Source organism: Pipra filicauda, unplaced genomic scaffold (assembly GCF_003945595.2).
Source record: "Pipra filicauda isolate LSUMZ 115617 unplaced genomic scaffold, ASM394559v2 scaffold2_size9829703_pilon, whole genome shotgun sequence".
NCBI lineage: Eukaryota > Metazoa > Chordata > Aves > Passeriformes > Pipridae > Pipra > Pipra filicauda.
In genome coordinates, this window is record NW_024104421.1 from 6,899,495 (window position 1) to 6,921,347 (window position 21,853).

General features: G+C 42.6%; 1 protein-coding gene across 2 annotated transcripts in view; it reads right to left on the reverse strand.

The window, feature by feature from the left end:
• Window positions 1-669: 669 nt before the first annotated feature.
• Window positions 670-21,853, reverse strand: part of CREB3L2 (cAMP responsive element binding protein 3 like 2) — a 77,055-nt gene continuing 55,871 nt past the window's right edge. The window contains exons 3-12 of one of the 2 annotated variants that reach the window (XM_027743758.2): window positions 18,238-18,404; window positions 16,537-16,624; window positions 14,578-14,756; window positions 13,755-13,901; window positions 11,985-12,043; window positions 10,661-10,729; window positions 3,611-3,710; window positions 2,578-2,704; window positions 1,695-1,920; window positions 670-771 (exon numbers count right to left, since the gene is read on the reverse strand). In XM_027743758.2, the coding sequence (XP_027599559.1) occupies window positions 696-771; window positions 1,695-1,920; window positions 2,578-2,704; window positions 3,611-3,710; window positions 10,661-10,729; window positions 11,985-12,043; window positions 13,755-13,901; window positions 14,578-14,756; window positions 16,537-16,624; window positions 18,238-18,404 (1,238 nt within the window). In that variant the 3' untranslated portion in view covers window positions 670-695. Of the gene's footprint in view, window positions 772-1,694; window positions 1,921-2,577; window positions 2,705-3,610; window positions 3,711-10,660; window positions 10,730-11,984; window positions 12,044-13,754; window positions 13,902-14,577; window positions 14,760-16,536; window positions 16,625-18,237; window positions 18,405-21,853 lie in introns of both variants that reach the window. The other variant, XM_027743757.2, reaches the window with a different exon arrangement.

The following is a 21,853-nucleotide window of genomic DNA, read 5'->3' on the forward strand; positions in this document are numbered from 1 at the left end:
AGCAGGGAAGCCTACCAGAACTGCTTTCAGCACACAGAGAAACCTACCCCACTAAATGATAAAGGAGAAGAGAAAGAGCTAGGGGAGGACAATTCAGCACCATCATTGCCCACCCCTCTCCTGCCTGTGTTCTGAGCTCAGCAGTCTCAGGGCCCTTTCTTGTCCCTTCAGAAGCAGGCTAAACACATGCTTCTCAATCCCCACAAAAGGCTCAAGTGCTGTAGACCAGCAGGCACAGAGCTGTGATTAGATTTGAAGCACCATCATGCTGCACCTCCTCTCTCTCCCTCAGCTACCTTCTCCCAAGAAAACTATCACCCACGTGCTCCTGTTGGTTTTGCATATTTCACTCTTCTACAGAATGCCTTTGTGCTCAGACCAGGCTGTGTGCATGTGGCACACACACCCACCAGTCACTGGCACACTGCTGGCATCATCTGCCATCATAATTCAATCCTGCCCTTGCAGTGTTAGACAGGAAAGGAATAAAAGCAAAGACAGGGACTGTGTGCAAAGTGAGGAAGGGAGTTACAAAGACAAGAGATCCCATCTGTAGTCACAGCCTCACCAGTCAATGCAGAAGTTGAACTCCCTCTCTTTTGTACTTTGGTTCACTGAGGATGACAAGTCAGGGGAACTTTGGTTGAAAAGATGTGGGAAAGAGGGAAGTCAAGAAAAAAAGGCCTTTTTTATTTTTAAGAGGTGGCATTGACTCTTCTATCTATTTCAATTATCTTCAGTGTTTCATTTCTTTCTAGTTCGGACTTGACTCTGTAGGGAAGAAAAATACCAAAACAACAAAGGTTAACATTAACAGTCATTTTTAAAAGTGCATATCCTGCTTGAATTAGCTAACGCTAAAAAGACATTCAGTATTCACCAGGTACTTGTCAGCTGGAGTCTGGTAACACATTGAATTAGTCATCTCTTTGGCTCTAGGCATAACTTTGACACAAGTGCTCAGAAGACATACTTGGGGTGATATGGCTGATCCTAGCCCTCATAATAGCATGCTGCCAAACAAAATCCCTCTCTCCACTGTTTGGTGGGCTTGTTACTGCTTGTTAGCAGAGACTGAGACCTGGGCCAACAAGACAGTGGCAGGACAAGAAAAGGTGCAGTGGAAAGAAAACTGCATATACATCTTTAAATCAGTGAATCTCTCTTTTCAGAGGCCCCAAAACCTTAAAGTTAAGTTAAAAAAAAAGGAACTCAGTGTAGGAACTTAAGCAGTCTGATAAATTTACATGTCAGTCTCTTAAGACTGAGTCCCGGAAACTTCCCACGGTAATGCTTTAGTAGGATCACTGTTGTGAGAAGCTCCAGCTCTTCACACCCTAACCTCATAGAAAGCCCAGTGAGTCACAACTTCACACTACCACACAACTGGTAAAAGCTTATTCCTTTAGGAGACACACAAGTAAGTGCTCAAAGAAGTGGGTAGGCAGAACTAACAGGCTTACGGGGTTTAGGTTTCTGGCAGAAGTAGAGAGTTCAGTAGCTGTATCACAACAACAATGTGGCAAACACTTCTCCAGAGTAACGATGACTTTGCCTATAGGATCTCCAGATAAAAACCAAACTCTCAGTTCATGTTTTACGGTGCCCAGCACAGCTGAGCCACTAGTCTTACTTCTGGCCTTCAGGCACAATGACAGAACACCGGTATGACAAGCAGCCCACCCTGCACTCACCTGTGCTGCTGCAGGCCCAGAAGCACTGATTTCTCTAGCCTTGTCTCATTGGCTATTGTGAACTGCATGATGTCATCCTGCTGTGTCCCTGACACGGCTTCCAGGGACAGCGTTGCGTACTTGGAGGTGTCTGTTTGCCTGTCATTGCGATCTGCAAAGGAGATCGGGCTTGACGACTCCTCCAGCTGGGGAGGCTCTTCATAAATTAGCAGACTCCTTGACCTCACTACATACAAAGAGAGAAGGCAAAAAGACATGAGAAACAGGCAGGTCAGAGAACAGCCCTGGTTATTTCAGGAAATGGAAACTGTCAGAGCAGAGCTAAAGCTGCAAAGGGCTTTTCTTTCCATAGTGATTAACTGGAAGTTTGATAGCCGAAGAAAGAAACCACAGGAATGGTCCAGGTAGGGATCAAAAAGCTCTAAATTATTCACAAAACAAGAATAAAATTAAATAATCACTCTGATAATATACTGGTTCATTATAGGTATATAATACTAACAAATTCCAACTCAGTCCTTGGAGTCTTTGCTGACACTGGCCAAGGGAACACCAACTGATACCAGTTGTTCATTTTAACAGTATGAACATTTCCTACCGAGTAGAAACCCTACTACCTTTCACAAACCACTAGCTTTACTTCCAGAAGTACCAAGCAAGCTAGTGGGGAAAAGGCTTTGCCCATGTTTATGAGGTTTGCTGCCATCAGCATAGTTTACCAAGCTATCCTTCTTTGTATATATATATATATATATAAAAAAAAAAGGCGAGTCAAGAAGCAGAAAAGCAAAAGGTGCTTGAGAAAGGGGTTAGGAATAGAGGTGGAAAACAAGTGCCAAAGTACAACCAAGCAAGGAGCAAGACTGGAATAGCTGTCACTTACCAATGGAATCTGTGTAGGACTCTGGTGAGGAATGCTGCCTGGGCAACACCATCTTCGTAGCAGAAGGATATGGCCCATAGCTCTGAGAGAAGCTGCCAAAAACTACTGCAAAGCACAGCACCACCATCTGGCAAAGGGAGGATGCAGAAGAGGTGAGTGCACTAGGTTTTGACCCATGTGCACACATCAGAACTAACACTTTATCAAAACAAACCATTTGAGGCCCTTTTCATCACTACATACAGGGTCTCTTAGCAAAGGCACATATACAATAGCAATTCAGTGTTTTTAAAGGGCACATTTCAAAGCTGGAGTTTGTTTTCAATGTCTGCCACCATTCTGACCAGCTGCCTTATTTACTCAGAAAGCTGAAAAGCAGACAAAGCTGCCATGTGTGTTTTACAGATACTGTCAGGAATTTCCCGACAGGTTACTTCTGCTTGCCCCAGTCTTGCTTCCAAGTGACAGCATGGCTAGCAGATTAGGAGAACAGATTAGGCCTTGTAAATACTTTCCATCAAATTATACCACTTTAGATATAAAGGGAACTCACTGGCTGAGTGTAGGTAGAGAAATGTTTCATTCTACTCATTTTCTTATCTTGACTACTATTACTGAAATAGGACAGAGGTAGATTTACAGCCTCAGTTATATTTTGATTTGGTTGAGCAAGTTTATTTTTACTGGTAACAAAAGAACTGAGCATCAAAAGTCACCTTCCTTTTCATTTTACAACCCTAGACACTATTTCTCACATACAATACTGCAGTATATAATAAAGTGGGTCACTTGGAGGAGTAGTGCTCCTTCCTTCATCACTGTAGCACCCAACCAAAAGCACAGGTCCAGTCTCCTCCAGAATTTAGTGCCTTCCCAAGTCTCACCTACCTCAAAATTAATTGTCAAATCATGAAAAGGAGTTTCCCAAGCTGCAAATTTGCAACTGAGAGGCTTTGCAGAGCAAGGGATGTGCCTTTGAGCAATGGAAAGAGATTCTCATCCCCTTACAATTCCCAGTATTAGGGACACTCACCATAAGACAGGTCCCTGTCTGCGTGCTAGCTGCCTTACATGAACGAGACACTTTGCCAGCAACCATGGCTTGGAGTCTCTGCAGCTGCTGCAGAAGTGTTCTGGAAAGCAAAGACAACAGACAAGAATCACACACACTGCCCCTCTTCTTGGTTAAACAGCTTTTTGTTTCAAATTCCACACCTGGCCAATAATACAGCATTTATGACAAGGTAGAGATAATTAAAGTCCTCTCCTTGAAATTACTAGCGAGGAATGGTTTTAATTTTACAAAGTTTTTACACGTATTAATGCTGGAACTTTCAAAAAGATCTTTTGTTTTTCCCTCAACTGATGTCCCTGAACACTTACTTCTTTAGTACTTTCAGAAAGCTCTTGTAAATAAAAATTGTGTTTTCAGTGTTTCTACAAGAAATGGCTCCAGTGAGCACATTAGCAACTGAAACTGCTCTACACACAAGTGACCAGATGCATATACAGCCTGATATGTCATGAATTCAGCGGGAGTTTTGCCATTATTTTTAAAGGTGCAGAAGTGAGTTTTTAACTGCTGTAGTTGGTGATTGAGGTGCCTCCTTTTTCCAAAAAACCTATTCAGTGGTTTGGACCACATGCTGGAACATTTTTAAAGAGAAGGTCTTAAAACTGAACATGGGCACAGACTTCATTTCTCAAATTCATTTATTAAATAAAACACTTTATTGCTATTTGCTAAATCCTCCAGGAGCCGACAAAAACTGCAGATGCTTCAAGTGGCTGCTCTGACTGTGTCTTTCAGAGGTCCCAACCACAATGACAATTCTCTTGTGGCTGGAGTCAACAGTCCTAGACCAGCAGGATATTATTCTGTCTTTCTGGCTGGCTTTTTTCTGCTGCAGCATCAATTACTACAGTCAGAATACCACTCATTTAAATGGGAAATTATCTCAAAGTATGATTGATAACAGGGTTTTCACAGCAGTTTTCACTGAAGTGTTTTAGCAGATAAGGAGCAAACCAAATGCCTGTCCTTGACACAAGCACAGTACAATTTTGTACCAAGTTGTTAAATTTGCTGTCCGTTTCCAACTTTACTTGTCACTTCTCCTGTAAGTCTCACAATCTCTTGTGGAGGATACCCCAACAGAACTCCAGGCAACAGTTTTGGAAGCTGTGACGTCAAACGCTAAAGCAAGAGCCGAGGTCAGGGTGTCAGAGAAAATAGAAGGATTATTTTAAGATCAAACTGGCTAAAAGCTAATTGTAGGACAGACCCAGAGGTGCCTTCCCAGCTCAATATACACTGCTCTGCCTATTATCATAGATTTTTTTTAATCATCAATGCTCATTGCTAATTAGGGCTTAATGAATTCAAGGACTTCAGGAATACATTCTGAAATGAGCACAAGGCATTCTCACAGCACAGATTTATCTGGGCCAGCAGATCCTTCTCAACTTATTAAGGAAGGATGTCTTGTAAGCTCTTGAGAGCATGGCTTATCCTGCAACTCTTTAAAAAAGGAAAGCAATACACCTAATTCAATCCTTTACTCACTGTTAGAGAAACCACAGGCAAATTAAGAGATATAAACAGTGTCCCTCACGTAAATGAGACCATCCCAATTTCCTGCTCCTTTCTGCATCTCTCCCCAGCTGCCCCTCACATCCGCTGCATGGCATGGGGTTCACAAAGACTTGAGTACATAGTATACATCATTTTCTGGCACAGAATATGCTGCATGCAGTATTCCAACCATGTGCCACGAGCTATGCTATACAGCAGTGCCTTTTAACCCTGAAATTTCTGTGCTATCACAGAAGACTAAATCTTCCCCCCGTTTTGGGCTTGAACCACTGGGCTCAACACAGAACAGCTCTGAGGAATGAAGAGGAAGGAGCTCTCCTCCTCCTCAGCTTGGGGGCTGGCAGCAGCAGCAGCCTTGAAATGCTGATCATTCCTGCCACTTTTTGTGGAGGCGTCAGTGAGAAAACAGCTAATGGCTGGTGAGGAAATCAACAGAGAAGAGGCAATTCTCCTCATTTTGCTCATCTCTGCCTTTTTGTGTTCAATTTAAAAAACCTGTTGGGCAGAGTGGGCCCAGAGAGCTGATTCCAAAGCAGTCTCCTTTTGGAAAGTATAATTAGGCAGGTATTCTGAGGTCTCCTATACACAGAGGAAGATTCATCCCACACCTCATTTACCAACTACCTTCACATAAAATGCCTTTCTTCCCCAAGTCATTTATCTGTTTGAGCAGAGCTACTGTCTTCTTCTCAACTCAGTGTTTGGAGCTGGCAGGATACAGATGCATTTGCAAACTACGAGCAAGAACCGAGGCAAGAGCAAGAAACAAGTCTGATCAGAGATGATACCATGTTATCCTGCCACTGCCAAAATGGAGCACTCCTTGGCGCTTTTATTCTCTATTTGAATCTGGAATGGTGGAAGACTGGAGTCTGAGGTCAAAAGATTCCCAAGCAAAAGCTTTTTACCGGACAGCTGCAGGGATGATCTGGACCAAGAGAGGGAAAAGGAGCAGGTCTCTACTCTGCAGAATAGGGACTTACCATAAACTATGATGCTCCCTCTAAATAGAAGCAGAAAGGCCACAAATGCTTTTAGTGGAACACACTGCCTATGGCTAAGGCCTAACAGGAGAAAATGCAAACCCAAGGCAGCATGCTAAGGGGGTTTGCACCCACAGGGATTATTTTCACTGTGTCTGACACATTTCTCAGGGATATTCAATTAGAGGGTCACCTCCGTGGGAGGTGTGAGCGTGTTTTCACACTTTTCTCTGCCAATGGAAGCACCTCATAGGAAAGCTGTAAAGTGACTGAAGACTCCTGCTCTTCCTTCTACACACTGCCAGCAAATTCACTCTGCCTGTGATGTCTTATTTTCCTGTGCACAATCACATATATTCATCTTCAGAAGAGACCCTTTCACTACCAAATAAGAGCAAGTCAAAGCTTCCCCTCTGCTTCCAGTGACACTGTGATTAAGGAGAGAAAATTTGTCACTCCCGGATGTAGCCACCTGGGAGGCTTCCTAAATTCAATGTTTATGTTTAAAATCCAACATCAATTCAAAGAAAAAAAAAAGACATTTTCTAGGGGACATCAAACACTTTATTTTAATCAAAAGTTTTCAGAGAATTGTTCCTACTTTGTGAGTAACAAAACCTAATTCTGATAAGGAGAAAAAATATTCTGTCTTCTAACTCTACACAGAGATTCCTATTTGTAGGAAAGAGGACAAATCCCAAAGTAAGATTTTCACCGAAAGACCACTTAAATCCACCGTTTTCTTTCATTTGAATTACAAAGAAAATATCCAGCAATTTTCCATGGAAAATGTTTCAGCATGAAAACCAATGTCCTACTGTTTTGAAAACAAGGAGCTGCTCCAGGGCTGCCATGTTTTGTCAACTATTATAAGGGTGGTCTAAAATGAAGTACAAGATATCTCATTGCAACTTAAATCTAGATCTTTCACTCTTTGAACGTGATTTGGTAAAATGACTTTACCAGCCTCAGATAAATGGACAGCCAAGCAAATCAGTGAAGTCTTGGTGCTGATAAACCCTTGGTGGGTCAGAGTGATGTGCAACTTGATCTTTAGATGACTGGGAGCTGCAACAGTTTGGGCAGGAGCATGAGAAATGGGAGAACATCCGTATTTATAAAGCCACTGCCTTTATAAAGGTGCTTGTCATAGTGCAGGTCTACAAAGCTGGTTTGTGTTACTCCACAGCAGCATCTCTAGCAGCTACTTGCATGTATTGTCCATGTGTGTCACTCTCAACCTCATTCTATGCCTATCATTTCTCCAACAAAAGGGATCATCAGTATATGATGATCCAGACTCAAGAGAAGTGAGAAGCAAAGGTACTTCTCAACACGTTATACACAGCACCAGATATTTCAATACTGTCTTTAAGCCCAAAGAGCCGCTAAACAACGCTGGTGTCAGAGAATGTATTCAACCCTTTGGATCACTGGTAGCCTTTGGTCCTGATGCAAAAATGTGAGTGGACCAAGCCTTCTTGGTAACTGGGACAAGTCAGTTCAATTCTCAGTGCCAGCTTCTTCTCACACCCTTTGTTTTCTAAGATGGCAGTACCCACATGTTCAGATGCTACTCAAAACAATCAGACTCCAGCTCACTTGTGGCTACAAGACACAACAGATATGCATGTAATAATGTGCTTCCTTAGTTTTGAGAACACTGCCTAGGAAGGAACTTGGATGGGTTTCTTCTAAAGGACTGAGTCATACAAACTAGGAGAGGTAACATATGCTAGTGTTCTAATACTAAATCTGGCAAAAATGCTGCAGTCACCCACTCACAGTAATGAGAATTAAAAACTCTCCTGCGTCTTGATCCCCAGCCTCCTGCCTTGTCTTTTTAAGATGCATGAATGCCAAGGGAGATGCTCCTGGATGCAATTTTTTTGACCTTTCACATTACATCTTTTCAGATCCAGAATTTCAGGCTAAGGCTGGCTTTCAAAGAAGAGTCATCTAAATTTTTTCATGTTACTAAGAGTAATGAAGGAACATTTTTTATCAGAAAAAAATTCTAGTGTTTCCATGGTTTGGAGCCAGATTTTGAAACGCAAGTAGGGTTTCCCTGAAGTCTTAGGTATATATCTATGCAAATATGTTCTATATATAGAATAACATGCTCTAAAAAACAGATTACACATACTGAAAGGTAACTGCTGTTCAGTAGTTGTATGTTTTGGAAATTGCCCTTCATTTCCTCTCAAAACCAGCCAGACTATACAAACATGATACTGACTGACAGCACATAGGTGTTCATGAACTTTTAGGTAAGTAGCTATAGCCCAATTTTCCAACAAGGCAGAAATTCAACTTTGTCTTTATCTATATTTGAATGCATTAACATTTTAACACGTAATCACAGCTCTTATTTTCCTGTTATCTTTCTTGCACTATTACAATTTTTCAAAATGAAAGAACAACTCTAATGCTTGCAGATCTACTTTTAGATAATATGTTCAATAATTTCTTCATTTTTTACTGCAATGAACACTTGAAGTTACAACTACAGTCAGCTAGTGCTCTGCTTTGGGCATATTAAATAAGATACATGTGTGCATAACTGTGCTACGTACTTCGAGAAATAACATCCTAAACATATAAATTTGGGCTTCTGACACAACAAACTGCATAATTTTGACCACCACTGCTCTGAACTTTGACTCCTGACTATACATAGAAGATGAAAGTACCAGCTGTAGGACGCTGTGAAGACAAGTTCTGAAACATATGAAAGGTCTCTGGATGTCATGTCAAGGCCCTGTGCAAATACCAGTAAGGAAATGAGACATTTTTAATTCATTGTAAGATGTGGATAATGTACATTAAACAAGGGCCTGGAATCATTCTTTGAATGAGACAGTTGCACAATTATACAGTAAATAAAAAAGTGGCTCTTGGGGTTAAGATGAAAAACCCCTTAATATGGTATGTTACAAAATTAAGGCTTGATGAAAGCAGGCACTTTTACAGCATTGCCATGATTACAAGAATTTCTGTGCAGAGGGAAGAATATCTGCTGCTCTGCAAGAGACTACAGATCAATATCAGTGCTATTGCAGAGGGCAGGAAACAATGCAACTCATCCCACATGACCAAACTACGAAGGATCTGGAGATAATATCACTTGTCTAAATATTTTTAGAGCATTTAGCATGAAACAATTAAGATAATCAAATAAGAGAGAGAATGCTAAAGGTCCTTTCTAAAAGGATGGACAATACCAACAAAGCTGTTCTCATAAGTGCTTCCTCAACAACTCAGAGAAGAAAACAGCTGGCCAAATTTATCTGAAATGGGGAGAACAGCTCCAGGCTTGACAACATGCTGTCCTCAAGTGGATAATCTACAGCTGCACCTTTCCTTAGAGAAGTTGGCTTCAGCACCTTCTGGGACAGATCCTGGGAGAGACATCCCTACTCCACACCTACAGAACAATTCCTGGTTCTTGTATGTGAAACTGTGGAGGATACAAGAAGCACAGAAATGGCTTGGCTCTCTTCAAACAAGCAGCAGATGTCTTTATGCATGAGCAGTGTGTGGGAGAGGCTCTCCCACAAGTTACAGTGCTACAGGGTCTGGCTCCATGAAAGTAGAGATTGGATCCAGAGATTAGAAACAACACATGCCACTCAATTAGCAATATACTGGCTGCCAGATAAGCTCTAGGGCCATTTTCCATGATTGTGGGCCTTATCTTCAAAGCCCAGCCTCCTCCCACACTTCAGTGTCACCATCACGTTCAGTGGTAACATTCAACCATTACTACAAATGCCTCTAAACTAGAAGGTGTTAAGAGTGGGCTTTTCTAGTGCCTACTCATCGGAATTTGCCACACTGAGCATAAGCCACGACTGACACTGCACTCTCAGCTAACATCCAATTAAAAGATCAGCTATTTGACATTTTCTGCCATGTGTCCTTTGAGAAAGCCACCACTGAGTCACCCGCTTCTTCAGAAATGAAGCAAGAAGGTGATTTTCCCCTCCAAATGAAGGAAATTCTGGGGTATGAGATGGTTAGAAGGGTGCAAAATAATTGCAATGACATCTAGTAGTGCAGAGGGAACTAATAAAGACTCTTGAGCTCTGGCACTGTAATTTCTGGAAGTGTCATGTTCCAGGTCAAGGTCTCCTGGCAAAATTTCACTAAATAAAGAGAATTGGGAGACTTGGACTGCAGTTTTTTGTTTGTTTCGAGTCACTAACTAGGTTCTTTAGAGCTCTTCTGTTGGGCAGTGAAAGAACTCTAAGAAGTGCTAAAAGGTTCCCAAGCACTCCACAGGCTAGGGAGACATGACATCATGTCTAAGACATGACATCAAAGCCCCCATGCTTTACATCCCACAGCAGTCACAACAACTGGCTCTCCTCATCTTTCTCTGTCATTAACCCCATCAGATACAGCTATTGTTCACATTTCAGTTGATCTCTTAACCTCCAGATTTTCCAGCTTCAGTGTAATAACACTGCTATGGTTTTGTTTGATTCCCTTCATACCTTACCTGTTAGTATTCTCCAGGACTTCAACCTTCTTACGCAGTTCACTGTTTTCATTTGAACAGGTCTCAACTCTGGAGACAGCACAATGAAAGAGGATTGTAAAAAAATCAGTCATTTATTAAAGCCATTGCAAAACAAGCCAAACTTGCTTTCACAGAGAGCTCTATGATGTTGCATACATCTTAAAAGATACTACTAGCTGTGGAGCCCCTACAGTGCTCAACTACATCCCCCTAGGTGCAGCTCATTCAGGATGGGCTGTAACTACTTTTTGCTCCTTGAAATAGCATAGCAAAGATCCTGCTCAGACTTTCTCTGTGCATTGGGCCACAGGATAGATACTTTAGAAGTCACAGAATGGTTTATATTTATGTTGTTATCAAGTGTTTTGTGCAAAGGCACCCAGAAATCCAGCGAATGCCATGCTTCTGAAATCAGACCCTCAAATTTCAAGTTTATGAGGGCTAATAATCCAGGAGACTACAGACAGTGCTCAAGATTGTCCCAAGGTAGTACTCATTTCCACACTGTCCCTGGAAATCCCCTAAACTAAAGGAGATTGTAATATAACTCGGCACCTAAGAGGTCCAAGTAAAAATATGTGACTCCCAAAAAGACAAATATGACCATTCTGAATAGCTCCAAGAAGAAAAAAAGATAAAGGGAAATAGCTTTGATATCTGTATGCATGGGATGGAATTTCATAAGAGTAACTCTAAGGAAGTGAGACATGGCTATAAAGAGACAAGAAAAAAACGGGAATTACATCAAGGATATCACCAAAGATGGTACAAGGGTTTTAACAGAACCATCTGGTGAATTGCATAAGAGTAATACTAGAATACTTGTCTCTTGGAAGAAAGAATAATTTGGGATATAAATCACTAACTGGGGGTTTGGCTACTGCTCACTAAGGGAAGCTGATGGGTCACATGCTATTTTCCTGAGTCCTGCTTGTTTTCCCAGGCAGTCCTGACTCACCCACTTCCTATTTCTGTTTTCATCTGCATTAGAAGACAGAATATTGTTACTCTGAATCCACCTTTCCCTGGACAATGACTATCCACACAGCTGCAGCAGCAGCTGGGTCTTGCCTTATTTAAGGTGTAAAGTGTTTGCTGGCACTGTTAGGCATGTGCTGCAGGCAGGCACAGTTCTGACCCTGGACAAGCAGCAGCTAGGACCAGGGCCTTTTCTCAGTCACAGCCACGAGATGGCAGCTGGCACTCTGTGCACAGAACCGTCCCAGCATCCACAGCTGGATCCCTTCCCAGTCCTGCAACTAGTGCTATTGGCCCGCTTGAAACAGGAAGGAGGCTGGCTTACTTTTTTTCCAGACTGTCCATGTATTCTTTCTTTTTTCTTCTACTTTCCTGGGCAGAGATCTAAGGAAAAAGGAAGAAAAACAACAAATATTTGCATGGGGGGGAAAAAAAGGCATAAAAAATGGATTAATAAACTGATAAAAAGCCTCGACGTTATTAGATGCAAGGCTCCGTGTTCTCATTTCTATTCCTGGCAAGCAAAGCACTGACTGGATCTGTTTCCGCATTCTGAAGCAAGACCGCTCCCCTCAGTCGTAATAAAAAAGATCATTCCCCGCTAACCTTAAAAAGTAAATCAGATTCATTCTCATCCAGAGAGAATATCCTAGGACAAATACTAAAAGATGATCCCAGGACAGTGCCCTCCATTTGGGAGAGGAAAAGTCTGTGAATGTGTTAGAAAGCAGCTCTGCACACAAAGACTTGGGGTCCTGATGAGCAAGTCAAACGTAAGTCAGCAATGTGCCAGCCCCTGGAGCAGCAGCAGCCAAACAAATCTGGGCCTCCATAAATGAAATTTAGGTAGCAGGTCAAGAGAATTGGTTCTTCCCCTCTGTTCAGTGCCTGCAAGGCCACAGTTGAGTACAGCCTACAGTTTGTGGCTCAGAAACAAATACTTTGGATGCACAGAAGCGAGCCCAGAGGCAGACCACTGCTATAATAAGCCTGCCAGAGCACGTGACATTTCAGGAAAGGCAAAGAAAGCTGGGTTTGTTCAGATTGAAGAAGAGAAATCTAAGGAGGGAATCCTATTGCTGTCTTCAGCAACTGTCTCATGTAGCAAAGACGACGTCAGACTCATCTCAGAGGTGTAAGCAAAATGGCAAGAGGCATCAAATACAAGTTGCAGCAAAGGAAATTCCAATTACACATTAGGGATTCTATTTATCTGTTTTTACCACAAGAGTGGCCTAATATGGGAACACATTGCCCAGAGATGCTGAGGGCTCATCACCCTTTGAGGCAGTAAAACGTGACAGGACAAGTCCCCGAGCAACTTACTCTAAGATGACCCCACTTTCCAAGCCAGGAGTTGAACCAGAGGACTTCCAGAGATCCCCTTCAATATAAATGGCTCTGATTCTTTGAAAGTGGCACATAAAATGCACGAGATAATTTCCAAAAAATTTTTTAAAAATACATTACAAGACCAAATTCCAATTCAGTGCACGCAAATTTACACCTCTATCTGCAAAATCAGTAACAGAACATAGTAACCTTCAAAGATGTGGTAAAACCTCTAGAACAAGTGAGTTGGTCAAGTCTTAAAAAAAATTGCATTCTTCCCCATGTTGGAACCAAAAAAACAAACAAAAAAAACCTTGTAGGGCATTTGACAGCCTTGGTATCGACCGTTCATTTACAGGTCATTGAATTCAGTGATCAAAAGACCAGTGCACTGAAATACAAAGTCATATTTTAAAACAGGAAACAGAAAAGAAAACCTTCGTCGCCACGAAAAGAATAGAGGTCTTTGCCTACCATAAGGGCAGGATTGTACTGTTTTTTAAATGGAGCCAAGCCACAGCAACTTGATACCTTGCCTGCTAAATACTCCATTGTTAATGGGTTCAGGTAAATACTTAGACTGAGGCACACTGTCAGAGTGACAGGCAATTTGATGGATGTGCTTAGGAACAAAGAAAAGCACTTTATTAAAGGACAACTTACAGCATTCAACAGTACCACACACCACTACTGCAGAATTCTGCAGCATTTTTTAAGATGAGGGACAAGTAGGAATTACCCAGCAAAGCTCACTAACATTTACCTTGTTTTTTATTTTCCTGCGGATTTTCTTTAGCACTTTCTCTTCTGCTTTCGTCAGGGGCAGTTTGGTAGGGATTGGGTAGCCCTCCGCTATCAGCGTCCTCTTCTCCTCCTCTGTCAGGATGAGGGGGCCAGTCCCCTGTAGTTTCTTCAAGGGTGATAAAAATGAAATAATATGTTACAGTAAGCACACAGAGTCCTAGGGAAAAAGGTTGTTAGGGAAGAGAAGCAGCAGCTCTCCCACTTCAGAGAGGACTGTGCCTACTTGAAGAACAGCCTCTTGCCATTGTGAATGTGTGGAAGACCCTCTAGATAACTTCCACTCAGGGACCAAACCTTCGGGACAGGATTCCCTCAAAACAGTTTTTCTTGGCCAAGCTCTGTACACACTGAGGCCAACAGTAAAACTCTCCTTGGCTCAAACAGGAAAGAGACAAATGAGAAGCACTAATGAAAATCCCTCCCTAAAGATCACCCCTTGCTTTTGACAAGAAGACAGATGCAGATCTACCAGAGACAGGTTAACCCAGCAAGGCTGGATCCTAAGGCAAAACACAGTCCATCATGGGATAAACCTAATAACACTATTGAACTCTGTGTCAGCTTAGAGGAGAGGCACATACTGTTCTCTGTGGGAACAGAGCAGACCAGTGAGCAAGAATTACTGGATCTGCAGTTTTGACCAGAGATGAATTCATCTAAAGAACAGTAGAAAGCTAGCAAATCCATGTCAAAACCAGTAATTAAAAAAACAAAAAAAAAGAAAAAGAAAACCAGAGAGACACACAGGCAGGGAGATGCTGGAGAAAGCCAGCCCAACTTACATGTGGTGCTGTCAGGAGAGGGGAATTGGAGAGTACTGAAGCTGTGCGTGATGCAACTTTAGCCGTGGCTTGTAGCTGGATTGGGCTTGAAGGAGGGAGTGATCTGGCTGGGCTCTGCCCTCCTTCAGAGTCACTGCCATGGCTGCTGGGGGGGGTCGGAGGCAAATGCAGGGGATCCACTGCTAAAGGGCAAGAGAGACGTAATGTAACACAAGGTTTTGAGGTGCTAATTTAAATTGCCACTAGAGCCACCTCCACCACCACCACCCAGTTTCCAAGACTAGGAATGTCTGCTAAAAAATGGGTCAAGCAAAAGTGGCAACTTGGAAGACGTTCAGAGCATGCAGGTCTCCAAAGGAGGAATGAAATGCAGCAGCTGTCTTTAGGTTCGACAGACAAAACAGGGCTCCGTGCATATGCTGCAGTCATTTCTACCTACACTTCAGCTTCTTCCTCAAATGATTTGAGGTTTAAGTATAACCTAAAGTACAAGTTCCCTGTTCCTGAGAAACCTCATTAACAGAGGGGCTCTGAGCCAGCACACTTTCTCTCCAAAAACAACAGTGTTTTCTAACTCTGCTGTGGATTAAACAAATTGCAAGTATTTTTCATGGGAAGGGATCACATTCAAGGTGTTATGTGATAAGGGAAGAGAGAAAGTCTTCCCAAGGACTTCATTTGGCCCAGCTGGGAAAAAGTGACTGACAACCTCGCGATAGTGAAGGCTTCAATGTACTAATGGAGCAGGAGCAGCATAGGCAGCCACCACAGGAACCTCTCTCACGCTGTCCTAAATTCTACTGCACTTCTACACAAAAGAACCTGTGCTAGAGTTGGCAAGCAAAGTTCTGCTTATGACCAAACGGGTTTGAACCTACTGCAGATATGTCTCACCTACTGTTCTTGCATGGACAATTTAGCAGATGTCCAAACCAGCCATAACTAAGTCATTTTTTTCTCTTACCTAAATTTACAGCAATTAAATTTTGAAGTAGGAAGATAAAGGCTAATTTGCCACCTTCCACTTCTGTTATGCTTTGCAAATTTGAGTTGAAAAGATCAAATGGGTGGTGAGGGAGGATGGAAGAAAAATAGTAACAAAAAAAGCTATAATACTCTTTTTGTCTCACATCTTAACTCTTGCAGTTGCCAGAAGAAGAAATATACTTGAAAAACAACAAGGCCCTTAATCCCCCAAACTGAGCAATCAAATCTACACCCTGGGTTGAGATATAGCCTCTACCTGCTACATCGTTTCTCTCCCTAGAGCAGTACTATTTACCTACAGAAATGAATCCACTAACAGAATATCAAGTGTTCCTAACTGAAATGCAGTTATCTGCTCAGATTTCAGGCCAAATATTTGGCTCTTTCAAAGTTTTCTTGGCTTTAACAAATTATGGCCTGCAAAACTATGTTTAACTTTCAGGGCAAGGATCATTGCTCCTCCTTCTTTATTTATAGCTCAGGGTAAAGAGATCCCGGTTGTTCTTAAAACTAATATGCTACAAACAGATTCACCTAACTTTTATTTTCCTATAAACTCACATCCTTGCTTTTGTATTAGAGGTTAACAGTAAAGTTTCCACTTACACTCTTCATGTTTCCTATGCCTTAGTTGTCTCCTCAAATTGATTTCTCTTCTATCCTAAATAATCCTGTACTTTAAGAATTCAAGCTCCCTTCACTACAATTATTAATACCCTGCAGACAAAAAGGGATCATTTTCTTTGTGATGAACAAGGGAAAAAAAAAAAAAAAAGAAGGAAAAAACCCCACATAAATGGGTCAGAGAGAGTCTGGCTCTTCAGTAGCCTGAGTTGAATCCCTAGAAAACAATAGCTTCAGCCTGAAGACTAACATGGTGAATGAGGAATCCAAATACTTAATCAGGGTAAAGTACATTTATTGTGCATTCTGGTCAACTCCCCCTGCATTTTGGTTTGGGGTTTAACAGACCTTCCTTAGAAGAGAGGTTCAGGAACTGATCCACTTCATGGGGCTCCAATTTAATCTCTGGAAGAACTTTCTGGGTCAGTGGTTTCATCTAGAAAAGAGACATTAACAGCATGAAAACCCAAAGTACACATCTTAAAAATCTTAATAGAAGGACACAAGGATTACTTCTCCATAAATGGAGAGGTTTCCTCTCCTCCTGCTCTGCTACAGGCAAAGCTTTAACTTCTTTACAGAGTTTGCTAAACCAGGCTACAGAGAATACTGCCCTGACTACTCCCACTATGGCTTTTCTTACTACTATATTTAGCTAAATAAAAAGATTACGCCTCAGAGATGACATTTCAGACTGAAAGCTAGCAGGCAACCCACTCAAATTACTTCTCTTAGCAACAGAGCTGCTGCTAGGATCTGCCGGACTGCACAGCTTGAGCAGGGACAGAAACACCCCTGGGAGTGGGGGAAAGCCTGTTGAAGGCCATTGTCATCTGGGAGCAAGAGCACAGTGCCAGTCACTGAGCACCAGGTTGTCAGCCCAAGTTCATTTCACAGTGTGGAGGAGCAGGAAAATAATAGTCACAGCTGACTGAAGTTGGGAAGACACCTGGTTTGCCCCACTGACAGGGGTGGGGCACCAGGCTGCCAAGCTGCTGCCCAGAGTCAGTCTGTGTGCTACAGTCCCAGGCTCGAGGAAGTCATTCTGGCACATCAGCATGTTAACTGCAGCTGAAATCTCTCTCAGTAACATGTATAAATAATCCATGCAATAGCAACGAGCCACCAGTTAGTCCCAGAACTCCCTCTAAAAGTCACGGCATCCCAAGCTACGGCAGGACTGCATACCAGGAACAGCACATTCAGACTAGAAGAGGATTACGGGAAACTTGTGTTTAATTTTCTTCAGTTTCTCATAAAATAATTTCTGTTGCACGTATTTCTGATCCACGTCCAAGTGGAAACATTTATTTTCAGCATTTACCAGCTCCATCCGGTCTGGACAGATATTGCACCCTTGGTACTGAGAACAGTCATGCTCCTTCCTCCACTGACTGGGGACCCTGGTGAGCCATCAGCTGATGCAGTTCATTCTCCTTAACCCAACCACAGCCAAAATAAGCACTTTAGAATGCCCACTGGCTGCTCCAGCTGTGGCCAGAAAGGCATTATGAAGCTCCTCATGAGGCAGGCTGGTGTGGAAGCAGCAGCAGCCTGAAATGTCAAAGCTTCACAGATCTGGCAAAAGTAACTTTGCAGGCAAACAGGGAAACTCTCCAGTCAATCCAAACAAGGAGTCTTGTTCTCATTAGGGGAAGGCTCAGCAGCACTAGAGCAAGTTATTATTAAAGACGCTTAGCTTGTCACAGACTTGATAGAGCAAATGGATTAGTGAGTTCAGGTGTAAAAGGTTCATCAGAAACTGTTTAAATATTTTCAGAAATCCAAGAGCCCCAGGCTTTGGGGCTAGCATAGAAGACAAAGTTGTGCATCCAACCATTAAGACCTGAAGATGCAGACAATGTGTTTTGAAACACAAGCTCTTACAGCAGTAGGGGGACACCAGCAAACACTAAAAGCCACTAAAGCAGACTGCAGTGTGCACTCTGAACTGCCAAGCTTTGGCACCAAGGAGGATACACTGCTATGCAGTCTTAGGAGAACCTATAGGTAATTGTGCAGAGAGGAGAACAGGAAGTCTGCAAGTACCAGGGCATCTGTCTGTAGTTCAGGTCGTTCTCCCTCCAGTGATGTGGCCGTGACGGTGAGACTGACGGAGGGAGCGAGGCCCGATGTCTCGCACAACCCTGGCTCAGTCTTTATTGATGCTGGAGTAAACTCTGTAGCCAGACACCATTCCTCATTTTCCAGGTCACCTGCCAGGGAAGGAAATTGGACACCACATGTTTAGGTCAGAGACAGAAAGACTACAAATGAAAATAATGTCATTCCTCCTCCAGAGAAGGGAAACAAACACAGAAGACATTTTAGTCTATCAACAAAACTCTGCCCTTGCTATTCAGCTCTCAGTCAAAGCAGACAACCATGCTGTTTCAGGGCTGTAACCTAATCCTAGCCCCAGGATACACAGAGGAGCGGCGAGGAAAGACTCAGAGCACTAATCACTGTACACTGCTGAAAGCTGCTAATGCATAGCAGAACAAGACCAAACAAGCCACTGGGTAAAGCAGCCAGGGAGCCATGTCCTCAACACACTAATGGCTGCTGACTCAGTTTTATTCCTCCTAGAGATAGCCTTTAGCCAGACTTCTTCTACTGTTTGCAATCATCAAATAGCTTAAATGGTGATATTATACTTTTAAGAACAAAGTATTTTCACATTATCAACTTCATTTTTTTCCCCTCAAGGATTCATTTAACAAGTGTAAAAGAGGATATAGGCTTTGGTGACTTCACAGGAGCACCAGTGACATGGTGATCATGCTGATTTCCTCCCCAAAGCCTCTGGGAAGTCACAGTATAGGATGCATATTTTAATCCGCAGCAATGGAACAGGCATCACACAGTGGCAGAATTGTCCCCTAACTCCACTTACTGCAAGTTCACTAATCAGAAGAAAGTCATGAAACTTTTTTCTGGACAAAGCTGAAAGGTTGGCCTTGCACTGCCAAGAACTTGAAGAAGGTTGACTTGGTAGGTTTAGCTCCCTATTTCCATTCATGAAGCAGCCACTGTTTGACTTGCTGAGAAGGGATTTACTTTCCCAGGTCTGATATATGATAGAGGATCAAGAACTCAAAAAGACTCAACCTTTAAAACAATTCCACAAGGCTATTAACAACCCCTCTTAAAATTGTAAAATAATCAAATGCATTTTTGGCAGTTGTAATTCTGCCTTTAAAAACTTCCAATTCCAACTGCTAGAGTTTAGTTATTTAAGTTCTTTTCTCTTACAGAAGAGAAAAGCTCTGCACCAGCTGCACTGCATCTCAAAAGCATGTGGCACAGTTCTGTGCCACAACTCATCAGGAGTTGTGAGAGGCATGTCCATTAAATCAAGCAGCTGGAATCTGAAGGTAAACATACATAAAAGAAAACAGAGTGCTGATCTTTCTTTCAACACCTTCTACTGCCTTCATACAGATCATTTATCAAATATACAACATCAGAACAGAGGGCAAGTACATACACTGTAGGGCTAGTAAAGAGAAACAGAGCTTTGAATTAACTGCACGCTGCGTCAACGTCCTGGGAGGCAGCCACGGTGCTGTGGCTGTGCCACCAGTATTCTGCAAGGCTGACAAAAGGCCCTTCACATCTGAGTGCATCAAGCTGGTGAGATGTCAACAGAGTTCAGCTGCAAGCAGGTAACAAAAATAAGAGCGGGCTTACAGCCTCTGTGCTGCTGTGTGTCCTTGCTATTAAGACCACACACACACAGAGCACACAGGCACTGGGCAGACACTGGGTGACTGGAAAAAGGGAGAAGAATGTACATCTCCAGTGCTAGTAATTACTATGTGGTGGGACCTAACCTCCACCACTGGCAAGGAAGGAGGTAATTTGAGTAAAGACACACCAAGGAATTAAAAATGAAAAATAAGTATCCTGTAATCAGAAGCCTCATGAACAGCAAGCTCATCTCTGCCAGAAGTAACTGTAGAGCAAGGGCTAAACACTGTATTTAAGTATCTGGAGAGCTTATTCCCAAAGCTTCCTGGAAAATGCAGAAATGTAAAAATAGAAGTATTTTTTGGAAAAAAAAAAATAAAAGGTATCACTGTCTAAATATTAACTCGTGAGAAAGGACGTTGCTCTACGGCAACCATCCTTGAGCCTCTCTACTCACAAACATGAGAGCACAGCTCCCTCCCTGCTTGCTGTGTGTGCGTCATTCAGGTAATACCTTTAAAGTAGTATCTGCCTGGGAATCCAGAATCCCTTGGTCAATGCAACTTTGAAATGCCTGTTGGGATAAGTTCTGTCAAAACTTCCCCCACATCGTGATGTGCAGAGCCTCCTCTTGCACCTCTGGGTCGAGCTACACCCGTGGCAGCACCATCATCTGTAATCTACTTTAAACTCCCTTTGGGAGGGAAGGCTAGGGATAAAGGAGAGCTATCAGTGAAGCCAGTAATTGTAATTAGCCCTGAACTTTCCCAAATTTGTATCATCTTGCAAGAAGAGAAATCTAGCCATGGGTGACCAGCAAAACAGGGCATGTCCTCTAAGGCTGCACTTTATGATGTTTATCACCTCTAATCCCCAGGTTCATCGCAAATATTCAGCAGCTCTAAGACAGCAAGATATGCTGGCCTTCAGCTAGTCATTTGACTCCTCTGGAAGCTGATTTTGCTGATTAACTTGACATCCCTGCCATCATCATTTAGATCTGCATAAACTGCTCAGAGTTATTCTAGGCTTTAAAACCACTCTAACCAGTTTGTAGGGTTGCAGATGGTTTCCATCGACAGCAACACACTGCATTTAACACTGAGATAACTCTGAAGAACTGTATCTAATACTTTTTTGACACTGCCTCTTATGATGCAAGGGGACAGGTCTCATTCCAGACGAACAACCCTGTGAAAGAAAGGGACAGAGGACTGGTCAAATCCCAACTTGATAGTCCTCTGTCCCCACTTTTTCCAGGGCCCTGTTGCACGCTCACTATCATAGTGTTGTGCAACAAGTTACTTTCTTTTGACACATTCCAGCTTCCAAAGTCTCGGATGATCTCTCCTCTGCTCCAAGAGAGCTGCAAAGACATTTCCCACTGTCCTTTCTACTCTTCCTGAGCACAGCAGGTTGACATTATCTGAAAATCTTAGTTTACTCTTATAATTCTTCTTTATTCTTAGTCTACTTTGCCAAGCACTGTACGAGCAGAGCAGTGGCAGCCCTTCTGCCAAAGCCCTTGAGAATACTGCACAAAACCAGAAAAATTCAGGCAAAGAGGAAAAATTGAGCAGACTAATAGATTACTGGTCATACAGAGAGGTACAGCACATCCTCCAAGACAAGAGTATTTCTGATACAGGGTTATGGAGAACTATGAGGGAGGTTTCATGGAATAATGAGCACAAGCAAGAAGGTACATGTGAAATACTGAAATGAAAGGACAACAGAGGCTGGCTCCAGGGACCCACTGGAGGAAAAGGGAGGGTCCAAGCAAGGCACGCTGTGGAAAGAAATTAGGGGTGTTTATATTTGACATGATCCAGGAAATACATGTGAACTATTGAGGCAGAATCCAAAACAAGAGGCTGAGAAAATAATCTCCATGATGGTATGCATTCAAACAGATATGAGTAAGGCAACATGGCATCCTCTAAGGTGAGGCAAAATACACTGCAAGTCATTC